This window comes from Lacerta agilis, chromosome 1, assembly GCF_009819535.1.
Source record: "Lacerta agilis isolate rLacAgi1 chromosome 1, rLacAgi1.pri, whole genome shotgun sequence".
Lineage (NCBI taxonomy): Eukaryota > Metazoa > Chordata > Lepidosauria > Squamata > Lacertidae > Lacerta > Lacerta agilis.
Window position 1 is genome coordinate 37007253 of NC_046312.1, and position 20948 is coordinate 37028200.

The 20948-nt window shown below is 42.6% G+C and overlaps 1 protein-coding gene across 5 annotated transcripts in view; it reads right to left on the reverse strand.

Annotated features, from left to right (window-relative positions):
* DPH6 (diphthamine biosynthesis 6) overlaps positions 1-20948 on the reverse strand; it is a 248600-nt gene that overhangs the window by 119954 nt on the left and 107698 nt on the right. For 4 of the 5 annotated variants that reach the window (XM_033144473.1, XM_033144465.1, XM_033144483.1 and 1 more), the window contains exons 10-12: positions 16971-17102; positions 12489-12618; positions 5801-5975 (exon numbers count right to left, since the gene is read on the reverse strand). In XM_033144473.1, coding sequence (XP_033000364.1) covers positions 5801-5975; positions 12489-12618; positions 16971-17102 — 437 coding nt within the window. Of the gene's footprint in view, positions 1-5800; positions 5976-12488; positions 12619-16970; positions 17103-20948 lie in introns of those variants that run through there. The other variant, XR_004426269.1, reaches the window with a different exon arrangement.

The window sequence follows — 20948 nt, forward strand, 5'->3', positions numbered from 1 at the left end:
GTTTACATTTTGTAGCATTTGCTATGGGGATAGTTCACTCAAAGCTGGAGAAGCTTGCCAACTGCTCTTGTGTAAAGAGTAGTTTCTTGGTAAGAGTTTGGATTTGATATCCCGCTTTTCACTACCTGAAGGAGTCTCAAAGCGGCTAACATTCTCCTTTCCCTTCCTCCCCCACAACAAACACTCTGTGAGGTGAGTGGGGCTGAGAGACTTCAGAGAAGTGTGACTAGCCCAAGGTCACCCAGCAGCTGCATGTGGAGGAGTGGAGACACGAACCCGGTTCCCCAGATAACGAGTCTACCGCTCTTAACCACTACACCACACTGGCACATCAATGAAGCAAATTTGCTCCTAACCACACCTCTGCCAAGGCTTGTAGGATGCTGTTGAATGGGCTGTGGTGCAGGTGACTGAAGAAGGAGGTCCAGAATCAGGTAGAATCACATACCCTTGTGTGTGAAATTTTCAGCAATGCTCACTTTGCTCCCCCAACCCTCATGAGAAGCTCATTGGGGGACTGGGGGACTGCTGCAAGCAGGAAGAATGGGAAAGTCACCTTCTCATCAAGGCAATTCAAAATCAGATTTAGCATTATAAGTTTTCTGCACCAAATGAGTGTCTATTCAGGAGAACTCCTGGAGAAAAAATTCAGGCTATTGCCACTTCTCTGCTACTATAAAAAGAACAGCAACAGGAAACACAGAAGAAGGTATTTCTTCAAACACTGCATAGTTAAACTACAGAATTTGCTCCCAGAAGATGCAGTGATGGTCACCAACATGTGTGTGTTTTTTATTTTAGGAAATTAGACAAATGAATGGAGGATAAGACTATTGGTGTGTACTAAGCCTGATTGCTATTCGTTGCTCGGTCTCTGCTCCTGCCAACCTAGCAGTTTGAAAGCACATCAAAGTGCAAGTAGATAAACAGGTACCGCTCCGGTGGGAAGGTAAACGGTGTTTCCGTTCGCTGCTCTGGTTCGCCAGAAGCGGCTTAGCCATGCTGGCCACATGACCCGGCCAGTAAAGTGAGATGAGCGCTGCAACTCCAGTCGTCCATGACTGGACCTAACGGTCAGGGGTCCCTTTACCTTTACCACTAAATACCAGTTGCTGGAAACCGCAGGAGAGGACCTGTTGCGTTCAGGCCCTGCTTGCAGGCTTCCCACAGATATCTGGTTGGACACTGGGAGAACAGGATGCTAGATTAGATGGGTAACCAGTCACAAGAGACCAGGGCCCTGCGGGATTTGGCATCTTTCCACAAGGCCTGCAAGACGGAGCTATTACACCTGGCTTTTGGGTTGGTTTCAGTTTAAGCCTGTTTCATTCTTTTGGTGTGATTGGTGGGCTACTTAAAAATGAGGCTGCAGTCTAAATTAAATTTTAAATTTTATTTTAATCTGTATTTTAATGAATTGTTTTATGTTTTTGTTGTGATTTTATTGGTGTTAGCCACCCTGAGCCCGGTTTGGCAGGGAAGGGCGGGGTATAAATAAATTATTATTATTATTATTATTATTATTATTATTATTATTATTATTATTATTATAGTTCTTATGTCCTTTAACATGGAAAATGAAACCTGAAAAAAACCTTTGTAAGGGATTTGCACATTTTTGTGTGCTATGAAATAATTTAACACAGCTTTTATAAGTATTTAAGGACAGCACTGACATAGATGAAGGGGTTCAAGGTCTTTGCCATGAGTTGTGATTTTGGTCTTGGAGATATTGTGGGATAGTTGTTCCAAGGATGAAGCACTGGAATAAATGTCCTTGATTGCAAAGTAATGGCAGTGTTTCAAGCTATTTATTCTAGACAGTATTTGCAAGACGTTCTAGAGTAATGCACTAAGTGGCTTGAAAGCACTTTTTAAAGCCCACTGCAATGTAAATGGGCTATAAGACGTTGGAAGCAGCGTAACCATTTTAGCTGGCATGTAACTAAGAATAATTTATAACATTTTATGCTAAAACATCCTAACACTAAACCCAAATATAAAAATGTATTTATAAGCATCAGTAAATTACTTTCTGTACTGGACAAAAAAAAAAGTTATGTTATACTCACTTGAGCAGCTAGAAACCTTTTGCTTCACACCTTTCTCCAGTTCTTTTCTGGTTTAGGTGACATTTAGCCCTTTCTGTACTTCTGCTCCAGATCCTTACCTTGGCTTCTTTTTCATTTTTTATTTCATAAAATTTATGCATTGCTTGATTGGAAAAAAAACCCAACAACCTCAAAGCACTTTACAAATATATAGAACAAGAAAATCGAGAAAAAATTACAACCCTAGTTTAAAATGTGCAAAAGATTAAAATTCCCTTGACTTTCTAAGCATTTAGGTAAGGTAAAGGTAAAGGGATCCCTGACTATTAGGTCCAGTCGCGGACGACTCTGGAGTTGCAGCGCTCATTTCACTTTACTGGCCAAGGGAGCCGGCGTACAGCTTCTGGGTTATGTGGCCAGCATGACTAAGCCGCTTCTGGCGAACCAGAGCAGCGCACGAAAACACTGTTTACCTTCCCACCGAAGTGGTACCTATTTATCTACTTGCACTTTGACGTGCTTTCGAACTGCTAGGTTGGCAGGAGCAGGGGCCGAGCAATGGGAGCTCACCCCATTGTGGAGATTCGAACTGCTGACCTTCTGATCGGCAAGCCCTAGGCTCTGTGGTTTTTAGCAGGTGCCAAAAACAGTATGAACAGTATGGTGCTGGAGGAGACTCTTGAGAGTCCCATGGACTGCAAGAAGATCAAACTTATCCATTCTCAAAGAAATCAGCCCTGAGTACTCACTAGAAGGACAGATCCTGAAGTTGAGGCTCCAGTACTTTGGCCACCTCATGAGAAGAGAAGACTCCCTAGAAAAGACCCTGATGTTGGGAAAGATGGAGGGCACAAGGAGAAGGGGACGACAGAGGATGAGATGGTTGGACAGTGTTCTCGAAGCTACTAACATGAGTTTGGCCAAACTGCGGGAGGCAGTGAAGGATAGGCGTGCCTGGCGTGCTCTGGTCCATGGGGTCACGAAGAGTCGGACACGACTGAACGACTGAACAACAACAAAAACAGTACAGTGAAGGCACCTGCATGATCTCAATAGGCTGGGAGTTCGTAAGTGTTGGCACTGCAGCGCTAAATGACCAAGTTCTTACAAATGCAGAACAGGTATTATTCTGCCACTCAAAACGGTAGAGTGGGCAAATGTGGGAGTACGGCATTCTCATAGGTAACCTGATCCCAAGTTGTTACCAATAGCAAATTTACAACCAACGCAGATCTCTGAGCACAGGTGTTATATACTGGCAATGCCTCACCCCTGTGAGCAATTGTGCTGCATTGTTCTGTACTAACTGCAGCTTCACATTTCCCTGAACTGCTTCCCAGTTTCATTCCTGGCCCTGCCGTTAGTTTCTGTACATGGTCCTGCTCCAACTAAGTTCTGGTTCCCAGTTCTCATACTTTGCTTTCCATGAACTCTCTCCATGCCTGCTGTCTTGCATCTGACACCAATGGAATGCAACTTTCTTCTTTCTGCAGCCTCACCATGTCTGTTCATTGAGCTTGGTCCTCTCACCTCAAGTCCTTTTGCAATCACTAATAAAACATACAATGGGTCGCATATGCAAGGCTACCGGTACTTCTACAAGTGCAGTGGAACTTCCCCTCCCTCTCATCCCCATGTGTCTCCCCCCACATCTGCTATGGGAGTTCCCCAAACCCTGCAGAGCAGGTCTGGGGGAGGAGGAGGAGGACATTTCAGTTCATTTGCAAAAACTGTTCCATTCACACAATAAGTTGATTTCAGCCGAATATTCTGTTCCAGGTGATCTCCTGGTTTACAAAATCCTAGTTGCTTCTTGTGTATAGCCTGCATTGCAAGGGGTTGGACTAGATGACCCTTGGGTCCCATCCAACTCTACAAGTCCACGATTCTAAGATTACGTATGTATTTATGACAATAAGCATACTATCTTCATCCCTTTTCTATTGACACTGAATTTTAGCAAAGGTATTCATTATACATATTTAATATGTAGCCATCATCTTATTCAGTGTAAATTGAAATAAAAGTCCAAAAGCCCCAAAGTAAAATGTAGAGATCTGTGGGAATTATAATGATTTTTCTAGTAATAAAAGTATATCAACTAATCATCTTTCATTTTTTCGCAGTTCTCCGAATCACAAAAGAAGCATGCTTTTGTAACAGTATAAACATATCACGGTGAAAGTTTTATGCACAGAGTATATCACTAAACGACTCTGTTGCATTCAGAGATTTCAACATTAGGTTAAGACAGACTTAAGGTTCACTGTCCTAGGCATCTGACTTGCCCCTACAAATGATTAATATAATTATATGATTATATGTGTTCTCGCACCATTCAGCGTCAGCCCAAGACATTTTGCTGCCTGAGGCAGAACAGCAAATGGTGTATTCTCTCCACAAATCTAAGTGCATCGTATCCAAGGCCAGTCAATTAATTTTGGTACCAGAGGAAGAAAAGCACCTCTCCTCCGCCCTGGCAGTAAAAATGCAACAATAAACTAAATAACTAACAACGTTCTGCCCTTTCGTGACCCGCAAAAAGCTCCTACCCTGACACAATTGCGGCAAATGTTTATTGACCCCAGTGAGCAGTGGCCTAGTTTGTGGGAGCAGAATCCAGGACACACTCAGCATAATTATGCAAAGACGCAAAGTAAGATTTGGGGTGTGCACGCCTTTTTATGATGGGATTCTGTTTATATTTGAAATTTTGTTCTTGTTCTGTGATTTGTTAACAGCTTTATGTTTCAGAGAAAGAACCTGCGAAGCAGATTTTTAATTTCAGTTGGTTCTGCTAGACAACGTAGGGATGAAGGAAAGAAAACGAGAAACCTGGCTGTTTCCAGGGGGTGGTTGCCTGTTGCAGGTTATGTTGGGTTTCCCCCCTACATAAATCACCTATTATGTCCATAACTATGATGTGTACCAACTTGGAGATGTTCTGCTCACAAAGGAAAGCTAAGAATGGAGCACTTCATTCATAAATGCAAATGACAGATTTTGGGAGAACATGCAACCGCAAACCTGTACAGATGGCATTAACAGATTTTGTTAATATTTTTACACAGCCTTTTAAGACAACAGGATAAGAGCTGTAGTGCATATGAGACTTTTTCAGCTCAGCCCACACAGCACTGAATCCCAAATTAAGTCCTGCTCTGGGACTAATTCCTGACAGTGTATATGTAAACCCATTCCTTCCATAGGCATTCTTATATGCACACATCGACACAGATTTCCATACACTTCTCTTGCTTTCACAACCCTTTAATAAGCTCAGACATTTTGTATATTTTTATATTATCGAACATTTATGTTACCAATAGCTTCCTTTTCCTCCTGTTCAGCTTCAAGCTATAAAATTATATATCCTGCTCAAAGGAAAATAAAATAAGAACCAATATTATTATTTTTTCTCAGATGGATGAACTAGTATTTCAATATGCAAATTGAAATCTATAACTGGGATTACAGTGGTGCCTCGCTAGACGAAAATAATTCGTTCTGCGAGTGTCTTCATATAGCGAATTTTTCGTCTAGCGAAGCACCAAGGCAGAATAGCGGTTTTCACGACGGAAAAAAAAAATTTTTTTTTCGTCTTGCGAGGCAGCCCCATTGACTTTTTCATCTTGCGGGGAAGCCTTCCGCTAGCGAATGCCTTTCGTCTAACGAGTATTTCATCTAGCGAGGCACCACTGTATTCTCCACAGAGTTGCTAATCCAGTGAGGGGCAGATGAATGCATACCTGTACACACTGACTGTAAGGTCCTATGTTGGCAGGGGCCCAGTGAGAGATGCTCTGTACATGCAAAACCTGCTTCTGTTGAGAAGGTGGCTCACCAGTCATCCCATCATTCTTCTGTGCCAGGCAGTCCATCTGAAACAAAAGTCCTTCAGGCAAGGGGACTTCTACACAAACTCTGAAACCACAAGGCAGGAAGGCAGTTATTTATTGGTGGCATTCATGCATCTCAATATATGACAGGATCTCTCCCCCCCTTCATACTTAGAACTATTATTTATTTATTTATTTGTTGTTGTTGTTGTTGTTGTTGTTGTTGTTATATTTATATACCGCCCTATACCTGCGGGACTCAGGGCAGTTCACAGAATAAAATCAAGATATAAAACCACAACATACCTAAGAAAAATAAAGACAACAACCCAATAGCCCCACCCTTCCCAAAAAGAACACATTTTAAAATGGCCTAGCATGAAAATCGGATCAACCTGCTTGAAAAGGAACGTTTTTGCCTGTTGCCTAAAGGTGTATAATGAAGGCGCCAGGCGAACTTCCCTTGGGAGAGCATTCCACAGATAGGGAGTCACTGCAGAGAAGGCACGTTTTCGTGTTGCCGCCCTCCGGACCTCTCGAGGAGGCAGCACACGAAGGAGGGCCTCAGAAAATGATCTCAGGGTCCGGGTAGGTTCATATGGAAAGAGGCAGTCCTTGAGGTATTGCGGTCCTGAGAAGTTTAAGACTTTGTAGGTCAAAACCAGCACTTTGAATTGGGCCCAGAAACTAATTGGTAGCCAGTACAGGCATACCAGGATTGGTGTAATATGCTCAAACCGTCTTGTTCCAGTGAGCAAACTGGCCGCTGAATTCTGCAACAGCTGAAGTTTCCGAGCCGTCTTTAGAGGCAGCCCTACATATAACGCATTGCAGACCAATATGGTTCCATGTTTTGAAGGGCCCTTGGGTAAGACATCATCATTGTTCCCACTGAGTGGGCCAACCTCTTCTTCACCACTGTTACCTTTCCCTTTGGGTCCAATGTGCTCACCTGGCATATAGGGAGAGTCCAGATCAACTGGAGAGTGCTGCTCCTTCTCCTTGCTTACATGTTTGAAGAGAGCACACCAACAAGCAGTAACAGCAAGAAAGATGAGCAGTGGCAAGGCCAGGGGGCTCTGGGAATAGATAGTAGGCCTCCTACTGAGGAGTGGGCCTTGGAAGGTACCCCATGATGCTGAAACCTGACACCAGCTCTGGTTCAGACACTAAGTTCTCTATATAGCCAGTAAAGAGTCTCTTCATTGTGAAAGCTGACTACTACAATTTATGGTCTGTCATAAGCAAGCAGGAGTGGCTACTGGACACCCCCCAAAACCTGCTCCAGAAGGTTGGGAAATGCTTTGGAACAGCAAGAGAGCATCTGCAGGGTGGAGGTTCATTTGGAGAAAGCAGCTTCCCTCCTGTTCTGTTGAGCCTCCAAATGGAATAAAGAGCCTTCTGTCAATGGCAGGACATCACTGGATACAGCCCCCACTACACACTGTGCTTCCTTATTCTTCCTTCATATTTAGGTGTGCTTGTTCTAGTTCACAGAACTTCTGTGAAACTGCCAAAACACATACCTTTTCATACCATGCCTCTATAGAGAGGCCCTCCAAATATTTCCAGTATCTAGAGATTATTGGTCTTGCAGCCATCAGGAAAAACCCAAAGGAAGTATTACTTCCCATCTTTGTTCTGGTTGTCCCTAATGTTGTTGTTCAGTCGTTCAGTCGTGTCCGACTCTTCGTGACCCCATGGACCAGAGCACGCCAGGCACGCCTATCCTTCACTGCCTCTCGCAGTTTGGCCAAACTCATGTTAATAGCTTCGAGAACACTGTCCAACCATCTCATCCTCTGTCGTCCCCTTCTCCTTGTGCCCTCCATCTTTCCCAACATCAGGGTCTTTTCTAGGGAGTCTTCTCTTCTCATGAGGTGGCCAAAGTACTGGAGCCTCAACTTCAGGATCTGTCCTTCTAGTGAGCACTCAGGGCTGATTTCTTTGAGAATGGATATGTTTGATCTTTTTGCAGTCCATGGGACTCTCAAGAGTCTCCTCCAGCACCATAATTCAAAAGCATCAATTCTTAGCTGTATTACTGAGGGCACTAGTAACAAGCCATGTGCTGTTATTTGGTAACTTCAGTAAACACAGATTCCCCAAAGAAGGTTGACTTAGGACAGGCATGTCCAAAGTCCATTTCAGGGGCCTAATCCGACCCACCAGTTGGTTTAATCCAGCCCCTGTGGCAGTTTATTTCCTAGGGTAAAAATCCTAAAAAAAAAAAAAACCTCAACAGCGTCAACCCTAAAGAAAGCTCAATAACTTTGGGGTAAAATAATAAAAAAGCTCAACAACTTCAATCCTAAAAAAGGTTGGCCCCTTCATTGGCCTTCACGGCCCTTCACTTCATCAAATCTGGCCCTCTTTGGAAAAAGTTTGGACACCACTGACTTAGGACATTTCCTCCAAAGCTGGAAAGGAATTCCTTTATGCCAACCACATTTCCAACATATTGGTTTAGGAGAGGTGTTTTTCATAGATGAGCTAATTTTATGGGCGTAGAAAGACACCAAAATACATTTGTGAGCATAGTTTATCTTAACTATGCTGAGATTATATTTGTGTAGGATTATCCAAAATTTAGTTGTATTCAACTAAGTCATATTCATATTAGACCCACTGAAATAAATGCATCATAGTTATATCCATTAACTTTAATGGACCTACTCCGAGTAGGACTACTGTTGAACACCACCCCAAAATATCTAAGGGGCACCAGGCTGGGACAGGTGCTCTATAATATGTAGAAACTTATTTCCATTATTTGTGGAACTCTTCTTAGCTGATTATATACTGGGATAATACAGAGAATTATTATTATTATTATTTTGTAAGTTATGGAGCATGATATTAGTAAGGAACATTGGATATTTATATCAAGAAAGTCACCAATGCAATGAGTTTCACAGAGATCCAATTAGTAGTAAAGCTATTACCAAGTGAGGGGAAATATATCTTATTAACTGGAATAAGTAATAAAGCCCTCAACAGAAAAAAAAATCCTAAAGAATTTGCTTCTTATAAAATATTTTACGCAGCATTAAAAATATTTTAATTGTAGTGTCCTTATTTCATGAATGTTATATATTAAATTTTTTATTAAGAAACAGAAATGAAATACATTTGGATTCCAAATTAAGAGAAATGAGAAGGAAAACATGCTTGTTCTGAATCATGGTGAACTCCAGTATGGATACGGAATAGAAAGGCAAACCTAGAAATGGCCGCCTGGAAGCAGAAGACTGGAAAAATATCCACTGTAACTTTAAAAACTGCATGGGAAGACAGGTGAACAGTTGAGCTCCATATTTTTTGCCCACCCTGAAGAGCAGTCCCCTGATAACACTTTATAATCTACTTTTTAAACTCTCCCAAATCACAAAAATAGTTTGCAACAATTCCAGAGTTGATGTTCCTAGAAAAGAAGGGGAAAGCCCCACTGCACGCATGTTTTTCCATTAGGGGAGTCATATGCTCATCTTCAAGAGCAGTCAGACTGGTGAGTATGAGGGAGGGAAGAAGGCCTTTCCCACAGTGGGCTCACATCTGGATCATATTATCAGGAGGTATCCACCAAGCCTGTTCCACCATGGCGGGCATTCAGAAGAGCCCTGAAGAGTCATTCATATTCACCAGTCTTCTTCTGAGGTGATTTCTCTGAAGTTACTTTACTCGGATACTTTTTTCGCTTGACGCTGTGTACTGCTGACTTACATTCATTTATTTGAGGTTTTAATTGTATTGTATTGCATTTTATTAAGTAAGTCACCACAGGAGACCTTTTTGCCCATAAAAGTATTTCAAATAAACTAACTGAAATGAACAATGTCACTCTAAATGCCTCAGTTGGACCACTATATCCAATTTAATTCACTGTGCACTAAATTGTTGTTGTTCAGTCGTTCAGTCGTGTCCGACTCTTCGTGACCCCATGGACCAGAGCACGCCAGGCACGCCTATCCTTCACTGCCTCTCGCAGTTTGGCCAGACTCATGTTAGTAGCTTCGAGAACACTGTCCAACCATCTCATCCTCTGTCGTCCCCTTCTCCTTGTGCCCTCCATCTTTCCCAACATCAGGGTCTTTTCTAGGGAGTCTTCTCTTCTCATGAGGTGGCCAAAGTACTGGAGCCTCAACTTCAGGATCTGTCCTTCTAGTGAGCACTCAGGCCTGATTTCTTTGAGAATGGATAGGTTTGATCTTCTTGCAGTCCATGGGACTCTCAAGAGTCTCCTCCAGCACCATAATTCAAAAGCATCAATTCTTCGGCGATCAGCCTTCTTTATGGTCCAGCTCTCACTTCCGTACATTACTACTGGGAAAACCATAGCTTTAACTATACGGACCTTTGTCGGCAAGGTGATGTCTCTGCTTTTTAAGATGCTGTCTAGGTTTGTCATTGCTTTTCTCCCAAGAAGCAGGCGTCTTCTAATTTCGTGACTGCTGTCACCGTCTGCAGTGATCATGGAACCCAAGAAAGTGAAATCTCTCACTGCCTCCATTTCTTCCCCTTCTATTTGCCAGGAGGTGATGGGACCAGTGGCCATGATCTTAGTTTTTTTGATGTTGAGCTTCAGACCATATTTTGCGCTCTCCTCTTTCACCCTCATTAAAAGGTTCTTTAATTCCTCCTCACTTTCTGCCATCAAGGTAGTATCATCAGCATATCTGAGGTTGTTGATATTTTTTCCAGCAATCTTAATTCCGGTTGGGGATTCATCCAGTCCAGCCTTTCGCATGATGAATTCTGCATATAAGTTAAATAAGCAGGGAGACAATATACAGCCTTGTCGTACTCCTTTCCCAATTTTGAACCAATCAGTTGTTCCATATCCAGTTCTAACTGTAGCTTCTTGTCCCACATAGAGATTTCTCAGGAGACAAATGAGGTGATCCGGCACTCCCATTTCTTTAAGAACTTGCCATAGTTTGTTGTGGTCGACACAGTCAAATGCTTTTGCGTAGTCAATGAAGCAGAAGTAGATGTTTTTCTGGAACTCTCTAGCTTTCTCCATAATCCAGTGCATGTTTGCAATTTGGTCTCTGGTTCCTCTGCCCCTTCGAAATCCAGCTTGCACTTCTGGGAGTTCTCGGTCCACATACTGCTTAAGCCTGCCTTGTAGAATTTTAAGCATAACCTTGCTAGCGTGTGAAATGAGTGCGATTGTGCGGTAGTTGGAGCATTCTTTGGCACTGCCCTTCTTTGGGATTGGGATGTAGACTGATCTTCTCCAATCCTCTGGCCACTGCTGAGTTTTCCAAATTTGCTGGCATATTGAGTGTAGCACCTTAACAGCATCATCTTTTAAAATTTTTAATAGTTCAGCTGGAATATCATCACTTCCACTGGCCTTGTTGTTAGCGAGGCTTTCTAAGGCCCATTTGACTTCACTCTCCAGGATGTCTGGCTCCAGGTCAGCAACCACATTACCTGGGGTGTATGACACCTCCGTATCTTTCTGGTATAATTCCTCTGTGTATTCTTGCCACCTCTTCTTGATGTCTTCTGCTTCTGTTAGGTCCTTTCCACTTTTGTCCTTAATTGTGGTAATCTTTGTACGAAATCTTCCTTTCATATCTCCAATTTTCTTGAACAAATCTCTGGTTTTCCCCATTCTGTTATTTTCCTCTATTTCTTTGCATTGCTCGTTTAGAAAGGCCCTCTTGTCTCTCCTTGCTATTCTTTGGAAATCTGCATTCAATTTCCTGTATCTTTCACGATCTCCCTCGCATTTTGCTTGTCTTCTCTCCCCCGCTATTTGTAAGGCCTCATTGGACAGCCACTTTGCTCATTGGACAGCCACTTTGCACTAAATAAGGTTGCTGTTAAACAGAAGAAACTCATATCACTCAAACAAGCTCCTTCTCCTTGAATACTTTCGAGTGTACCCTTGGAAGAGGAATTGGTTGTTAAGCCACTCTAGGAATTGTAGCTCTGTGAGGGGAATAGGGGGCTCCTAAAAATTCTCAGCACCCCTAACAAGCTACAGTTCACAGGATTCTTCGAGGGGAGGGCCAGGACCATTAAAAGTGGTATAAAACTGCTTTAAATGTATAGTGCATATGGGGCCTAGGACCAGGAAGGCCTGGGTTCAAATCCCTACTAAGCCATGATATTCATCAAACAGTCCTGAGTCAATCACCATCTCTCATTCTGTTAACTTACAGAGTTGGGGGTGGGGATGAAGGGATTGGGAAAACCATGTATCTAGAGCTCCTTGAAGGAAAGTCAGGTAACAAATATAATAAACAGCCACAACAATGCTGTAATAAAATTGGATGTTGGGTTTGGGATGAGATGATTCCGTGGCAGAGGGTCTAAGCTCAAGGTGAAACCAGACAGTGCATTCAAGGATATGCACAGCTCTTTCAGGATAGTGGGTATAAACTTGGAGTGTGTACCTAAAAGGCCTTAAGAGGAGGACATTCATGTGACAACTGTAAAGCAGCTGCTAAAACAGACATAGAAATAGGTGAAAAGAAGCCCAGAAACTAAATATGATGAAAAGTGTAATAAATAAAGCAGCGTAGTAGCAATGAAGTATATTCCAGAGTATCATAAATATAAGGTAGCAGTAGTAAGAACCTACCTTGCTGGGGGACACAAATCAAATGCTGTCACATAGACTGAATTAATCACAGCAAAATCTTTCATGTTCTTCATATACAGATGGACCAAAATAATATCTGTCAATTCCAATCCTTTTGAATTCAGATGAGCTGCATGTGGAAAAACAATGCAGCCGTTAAGGCGGGAGCAATTACATTTGTACCAACCAGAATAATAGGAGGAATACTCTTTTCAAAGTATTTCTCCAAGAAAAGCAAGCAATAACATATTAACATTCTCTTGGGCTGTCTGAGGTCAGTCATATATTACATAGAGGCAACTGCCACACAAAGGATGTTTAGATAGTAACGAATTGTCTGATTTCACTTGTTTTAAAAACACCTTCACATACTGTGTCATGGCATTGTTGTCTTTTCTGAAGTGAATTAAAAGGAACAATTTTCAAGCATTAAGAGTTGGATTCAATGAACCGCAAGTGGAAGGAAAACAGCCACCAACACTATAGAGTTATACTGTGTCCCACAACACGTGCAATGTATTCTGATTTAGTTTCACTTTTCTCAGAAAATGTGGAATTGTGGCTTTAGATCCAGCCCTAGCCTGTTAATCAGATGGCAGCATTTCCTCATTCAAGAACAAATATATTTGAAAATGAGCAAGAACGTAAGAAGAAGAAGAAACGATCCAGAAAATGTGTGCAAGTATATCAGAGGTGTTTGAGTTTAGCAGAGTTTATCTGAATTGGGGTGACTAAAGCTGCCTTCTAGCTCAATAATTTTGGACACATCGTTAGTTCCATAAGTAGCTCCTAACTTGGATGGTATTCTTACGGAGTCATTTTGGGATCTAGCGGATCCTAGCCTAACTCAGTCCCACCGCCAGAATGGCCCTCTTTGGCAAGTGGAACAGGGAGCTCTGCACTCAGGGACAGATGGTGGCATCACCCTGCATATTGGTCGGGGTGGGTGGGTGTCTGGGGGATCAAACGGTTGGACTGCAGTCAAAGTTGCTGACTTCTGCCAACTCTAGATAGACATTTTAGTTGTTTGGGTCATAGCTTACATGGATGCATATATTTATTTCTTTAAAAAAACAGATATAGTGCTGAACACTCTGTGTAACTAACAAGCTTGTCACCTTATTCTTGTGAGTTAGAACGACTGTGTGCATTTGTGGAGTCCATTAGTAGAGTTTTATTCGGCAAAGTATGAACTCTCCGAGAGGGTATTAAAAGAGTTAGCTTTGTAACAAGGCTTGTGCTTCCTCCACCTTCTCACCGGGATGCAGAGCAGGACAGAAGGGCAAGCAGACAGCAGGTATGGCTTTTCTAGGAAAAGGTTACAACACATGCCTAAAGTGCCTCAGCAATGTTCTGGCAAAAAAACATGTGGAGGTTCCTTCAGCTGACAGGACCATAACTCATTCCGTGTCCCCACCCCCTGTTCAGAGAGCAAAATAAATATCCACAGGAAATGCAAGCATTACCTGGGACCAAAACGCTAGTAGTTGGCCAGAAATGGAAAACAATACTTCAAATGTAAGCAACCTGCCAAAAACAGTAGGAACCTTAGCTTCTGGCCCAGAGGCACAACCACTACTTTTTGTCTAATTCTAATGAAAAGAAAGGCAAGGACGTATAATATTTGGATTGGCTGGGGTCCATGGAAATATAACAAGCAGCAAGCAAACGTGATAGAGCCCCATTGCTTACATTTACATGTTATGCCGAAAAGATTTATGCAGAACTTTGCTGCCTTTACCTACAAGCCTGATTACAGCCTCCTTGCTGATTTCCAGGCTGTTAAGAACTAGCTTAAGGGTCCTTTAGAAAGCATGACGCCTTTTGGCTTTCAAAATTGCTAGCACTTCTTTATCATTCTGTATTCAGTCATGAACTCAGCTGCACAAGCCAAATGTTAAGATTTTATGAGCTAATACATCAAAAGTATCCGTGAACAAGAATACAAGCTTGCCCATTGCCGCCTCAGAGAGCAATTTCCATTTTTATGAATGAAAAAGATGCCTGCATAAACATTTCTTTATTTAAAAGTGTAAAATGAGGAAAGATGGAGAACAAAATGGAAGCATTTTGTTTTATATGTCAATATCTTGTAAGGGTTTGATAGTAAGAAATCCAGCTACCACGATTCCCAAGATAGCAATTCTTTCCTTGCATTAAGTACATAAACAAGATTTAAAGCCACTGACCTAATCCTAGATGCCAAAATGTACCACAGCCACAGCTTTCTGGAGAACTCAATTTAAAATTATGGTGATAAAGGCAGTTTAGCAAGCAGAAAGCATACACAACACAGAGTGCATACAGCAAATTATAAAGTATGAAAACAAATCCCACTGTCTTTTATAAATAATAATAATAATAATAATAATAATAATAATAATGGCAATAATATTTTATTTATACCCTGCCCTCCCCAGCCAGGGCCGGGCTCAGGGTGGCTAACACCAAATATAAATAACAGTGGTACCTCTGGATGCAAATGGGATCCGTTCCGGAGCCCGTTCACATCCTGAGCAGAACACAACCCAAAGCGCACGTGCGGGTCGCGATTCGGCACTTTTGCACATGCGGGTGACGTCATTTGACGTGTCTGCACATGCACGAACCGCCAAACCCGGAAGTAACCCGTTCCGGTACTTCCAGGTTCGGCGCGTTCATAACCTGCGCCGTTCGCAACCTGCAGCGATCGTATCTAGAGGTATGACTGTACAATAAAACATAATAGAAGAAAAAACAGATAATTAAAATACGGCTTAAAATATAGCTTAAAATGCAGCCTCATTTTAGTAGTAGCCCATAGGTCAAGACGATAAAGGGAACATCAGATATTCACCCAAGATATCCATGCTGGTCCTACATGGGCCAGCAAAAAAGCCAAGGGGAAATTTATATACAAAATCCCATATAAGGGGTCAGAGTGATTCTAAGCCGAAGGCCAAGCGGAGCAGCTCCGTCTTGCAGGCCCTGCGGAAAGATGTCAAATCCCGCAGGGCCCTGGTCTCTTGTGACAGAGTGTTCCACCAAGTCAGGGCCAGTGCTGAAAAGGCCCTGGCCCTAGTTGAGACCAATCTAACCTCTTTGAGGCTCGGGACCTCCAAACTGTTGTTATTTATGGACCTTAAGGTTCTCCGCGGGGCATAGCAGGAGAGGCGGTCCCATAGGTATGAGGGTCCTAGGCCGCATAGGGCTTTAAAGGTCAAAACCAGCACCTTAAACCTGTACTCCACTGGGAGCCAGTGCAGCTGGTAAAGCACTGGATGAATGTGATCCCGTGGCAAGGACCCCGTAAGGAGCCTCGCCGTGGCATTCTGCACCCGCTGGAGTTTCTGTGTCAGCTTCAAGGGCAGCCTTGCATAGAGTGAGTTACAATAATCAAGTCTGGAGGTGACCGTCACATGGATCACTGTGGCCAGATCAGGGCGAGAAAGGTAAGGGACCAACTGCTTAATACAGTGGAGATGGAAAAAATGCCATCTTTGCTGTAACTGTAACCTGCGCCTCCATTGAAAGGGAGGGGTCAAAGGTTGACAGAAGGTGCTGGTACTAATTGAGCCCCCGCAAGGGATGGGTTTTGGCCCCCCAACCCCATGTCGTCCTGACCCAGCCAGAGGACCTCTGTCTTCGAAGGATTTAACTTCAACCGGCTCCCACGCAGCCATGTAGCCACAGCTTCCAAGCATCTGGTCAGTGTGTCCGGGACCGAGTCGGGCCGTCCGTCCATCAACAGATAAAGCTGGGTGTCATCAGCATATTGATGACAACCCAGCCCAAAACTCCAGGCAATCTGGGCAATGACACAATGAAGAGCGGAGAGCCTGATTGCAAATGATTTTAAACTTGTTCACATATACTGACCCAATTCTGCTAACAACTGCTGCCAAGACTTTAATGTTAAATATGACAGTTCTCACATTGTTCTTTTTCATAATGAGCAATCCCGAGATAGCTAACCAAACAAATCTGTAAACATTAGAAATAATCAACCAATTTTTTAAAAGAAAGAACTGATTAATCAAATGCTTTCCAAAACAACCTGATTAGAATTTGTAGCAGATATGAGAGAGAGCCATCTGTTCTCCTAAGCACATTCCTGCATCCCTGAAAAGTCCCAGGATAGTGAACTAGGTAACCAAACATGTGAGTGACCTGGCATGCTCGGGTAGGGAGCGGCCAGCGGCCTAGATTCTTTGAGGAAACAAGACCCTTTCAGCTCTCTGGGAGGTCTGCTGCTTAGATCTATCTTGTTTACAAACAGGTGGCCCCACCCAATCATAGCAAAACAGACTGCATACTCTCTATAGCACCTCCTTTGCTGCTGCTTAAGAGAGCCTGCAATGTATAAACAATTGGTCTTTTAAATTTGCATTCAAACCATTACATCAACTCATCACCCCAATTATTGATAAGAAGTTGCAGCGCTAATTAAAGCAGATGTATTCTGCATGTTACATTGTATTATTTAAATCCCTAATAAACCACCTCGGAGAGACGAAAAGACATTCTTAGCTGATTCTTGCACGCTTCCTCCTTCTGATGCATTTAGGAGAGCAGTGATGCCTGTTAGCCACTGGTAGCCCTGCGGAGACTTCACTGAGCTTTCAAGCGTCTTATCTGTAAAAATGTAAGTTTTAAAAGATGAGATTGTAATGGCAAATGGTTTAGCCTTATTTAGTCTTTCCTACTAAAGACTTGCTACTTTAAGGTTTTTACAACAAAAACAGCCCTACATTCCCAATGTAATACTTACGACCCCTTGAAAGAAAAAAAGTGGATTATCACTTTGATGATGTCCAAATGTCTATTTTATGATGTATAAAGCAATTCACAAACCAAACAGTATACTCATATCCCTTTTTACTAGGAACTAACACCCAGCAAACATACTTAGGATTGGTATAACACACTATTCTATTTATTTCAGCCCAAAAGAATTGTCAAAATGAATAAATATCACACTATTTTAGGATGTTACCATTTCATGCTGCTATACTATTTGCATGGTGTGTATATATTTAAGTTCAGTGTAACTGTCAAACGTACCATTACAGTGGTACCCCGCAAGACGAATGGCTCGCACAACGAAAAACTCGCAAAACGAAAGGGTTTTGCGAGTTTTTAGTTGACTCGCGAGACGAATTCGTCTATGGCTGTTTTTCGCAAGACGAATTCGTCTGGCGAGGTACCACTGTAAGCCGGCACCGGACCGCACTGCGCCGCGTTTTAAAGCTGCTGTTCGCTCGCTGCCGCCTTAACGCGGCTCCGGTGCTGGTCGGAAGGGGCGCCGGCCGATCACGCCTGCCAAGATGGCGGGCGCTATCAGACGGCGCCCCTTGCGACCGGCGCCCCCGGACTTTCCCCCCCATAGGAACGCATTAAATTTTAATGTGTTCCTATGGGAAACAGTGTCTCGCAAGACAAAATTTCCGCAAGACGAAAAGTCTTGCGTAACGAATTAATTTCGTCTTGCGAGGCATCACTGTACATACAAATGAATAAAGCCTATGAACTGGTTCTACATCAAACATAGAAAGCTCCCTTTCCCAGTGTCAGACTATTGGCCCGTCTAGCTCTGCACTGTCTACACTGACTGGCAGTAGCTCTTGAGGGTTTCAGGCAGATAGTCTTGCCCAGCCCAGCCAAGGATTGAACCTGGGATGTTTTGCATGCAAAGTATGTGCTCGACCACCGAGTTAAGACCCTTCCCACAAGCAAATAAGTGATCCAATTAAAGGTTTGGAGCCAACTGAGCCCTAGAATGAATGGAAAATACTTTGGTTCCTTGTATGTCTCTGATTGCAACCTTCAGTGGTAAGTCATGCCACGGTGACACATTCCAGGCATTCTGGAGGCTGCTCTGACCCTCAGGGGCAGTTTTTCACAGAGGCATAGAGGGCTGTAACAGGAAAAATGAAGCAGTAAAACTGGATAATCAGAACTCCACTCCAATATATTAGGGTCCAAGCCATAGCATCACTTGAGCTTTGAAAGTGCAGCTTTCTCCTGATTGAAGTACAGAATGTTTGAGGACAGGGACATTTGCAGGGAAACCAAAATGCTTGTTTACAAAGCTATTGTACTACCAACCTTACTGTATGCTTGTGAAACATGGACCACTTATAAACGCCATCCCCAACTCCTTGAAAGATTCCATCAATGATGTCTCCAAAAAATTGTACACATCACTTGGGAAGACAGGCAAACTAATGCCAGTGTATTGGAAGAAGCAAAGATCACCAGTGTCAAAGCGATGGTTCTTCAACATCGACTTTGTTGGACTGGTCATGTTGTGCGGATGCCTGATTTTTGTCTTCCAAAGCAACTACTCTATTCCAAACTTAAAAATGGTAAGCGTAATGCCGGTGGTCAACAAAAGAGGTTTAAAGACTCTCTCAAGGCAATTCTAAAAAAATGTAGTATAAACACTGACAACTGGGAAACACTGGCCTGCGAGCACTCCAATTGGAGAGCAGTCTTTACCAAAGGTGACATGGGGTTGAAGACACTTGAACTCAGGATGAAAGGGAGAAATGTGCTAAGAGGAAGGCACACTTGGCAAACCCTCACTGTGATCAACTCCCACCCGGAAACCTATGTCCCCACTGTGGAAGGACGTGTGGATCCAGAATTGGCCTCCACAGTCACTTACTGACCCACTGTTAAAACCATGTTTATGGAATACAATCTTACTCGGGTACAAGTGATCGAAGCAGCAGCAGCAGCAGCAGCAGCAGCAGCAGCATTAACTTTTGTTCCTGCAAATCCTTACACATCCATCCATGACATATGATGGCAATGCAGGCTGTAAAATTGCGCAAATATTTAGGATTATGCTTTCAGATTATTCATTAGCAACTCAACGTATTGAAAGTGAAGTGGGCTACTTGCAGAAGGTGGTGCATGAAATTCTGAATCAGAAGTATGGACTTGAAGTATGTTACAAAGAAAAACAAGAGCCCTGAACAGATCTGTTCCATTTCCCCAAGCATTACTCTATTACTCTTCCGTGCAGTACTTTATTGAAACAAATAGGACTTCTCAGAATAGAGTGCCTTTTTGTGGGATGGAGCTCTAATTCATGCAGATAAATAAGAGCTGCAGCCCTATAGCTCAAATTTAAAGAGGCATGGGCACATCATTTGGGAGGAGATCAACATTGGAAAGCTATAATAGTTATTAACACTAATGGGAATTATATGTATAAATCTCCCATGCATGCAGGAGAGAGTCATTAGAGTCCAAGAGTGAAAGCAGCCTTGAACTTCCTCCTAAGAAAAATGCTGACATCCCTAATAAGATTCTGAAGGTAGGATGAAGGAAAACAAGAAGTCAAAAGACCTCTACTGCCAATCCCAAGTTGGTAAAACAACAACAACAACAACAACACACCAAAAACCAAAACATTCTGTTGGTATTGTTAAAAATAAAACCTTCACTCACTTTATGATAAAATTACTTTATGACACTACAGATGCTAATTTACTCACTAATGCCAGGCCATTTGTGTGTCATCCACATTGCATTGCAAACAGTCACTGTAATTATCTTTGCATTTAAAACGCAATGTAATTACGCAGTCTTAGAATTCATTTACTTCTGACCTCACTGCTAACATTTTCTCTCTCTCTCTCTCTCTCTTTGCCTTCCATACACCTGCCAACTTATGATAGCATTCCAAGCATCCACAAAGTGTTTTCTGGCCCACAAAAGTTTATGCCGCAATATATTTGTTAGTCTTTATTTGTTTTTTATTGATTACATGCATATACTGGCCATGCAATTGAGCTACCTTTGTTTACAGACCATTAAAAATACAAAATACACAAAATGTAAATGATAAACATTCAAACCAGTTATAAATAAAGCAAGAAGGCCATAACCAACACAAAACCAGTAACTGAAAACAATTGAAACCCAACATGAAACTAGCAAGGGGAATAACTTAGTGCAGAGATCCAGAAACACTAAAATAGATGTAGCATAATAATTAAGAACAAAAGAAGAGCCTGCTGGATCACAGTGACTGGACAGTTACCTGTTGGAAACCGCAAGCAGGATTCGAGAACAAGAGCACTCTGTTTCCTGTGGTTCCCAGCAACTTGTATTCAGAAGCATTGCTGCCTCCAGTTGTGGAGGCAGTGCATAGCCATTGTGGGTAGCAGCCATCAATAGCCCTCTCCTCCATTAAAATTAAAAGCACTGAAATAATGAAAAGGTATTCACCTGGCACCTAAAAATCCACAGACTGGGCACCAGGCAAGTCTCTGCAGGGTGGATATTCCATAAACAGAGTGCCGCCACCGATAAAATCCCTTCCTTGGTTGTCAGAAAAGTATTTAAGGTGCTACAAAGCTCTTTTGTCGGCTCTGATGCTACACACTAACATCCCTTAAAGCAGGCGTAGGCAAACTCGGCCCTCCATATGTTTTGGGACTACAATTCCCATCATCCCTGACCACT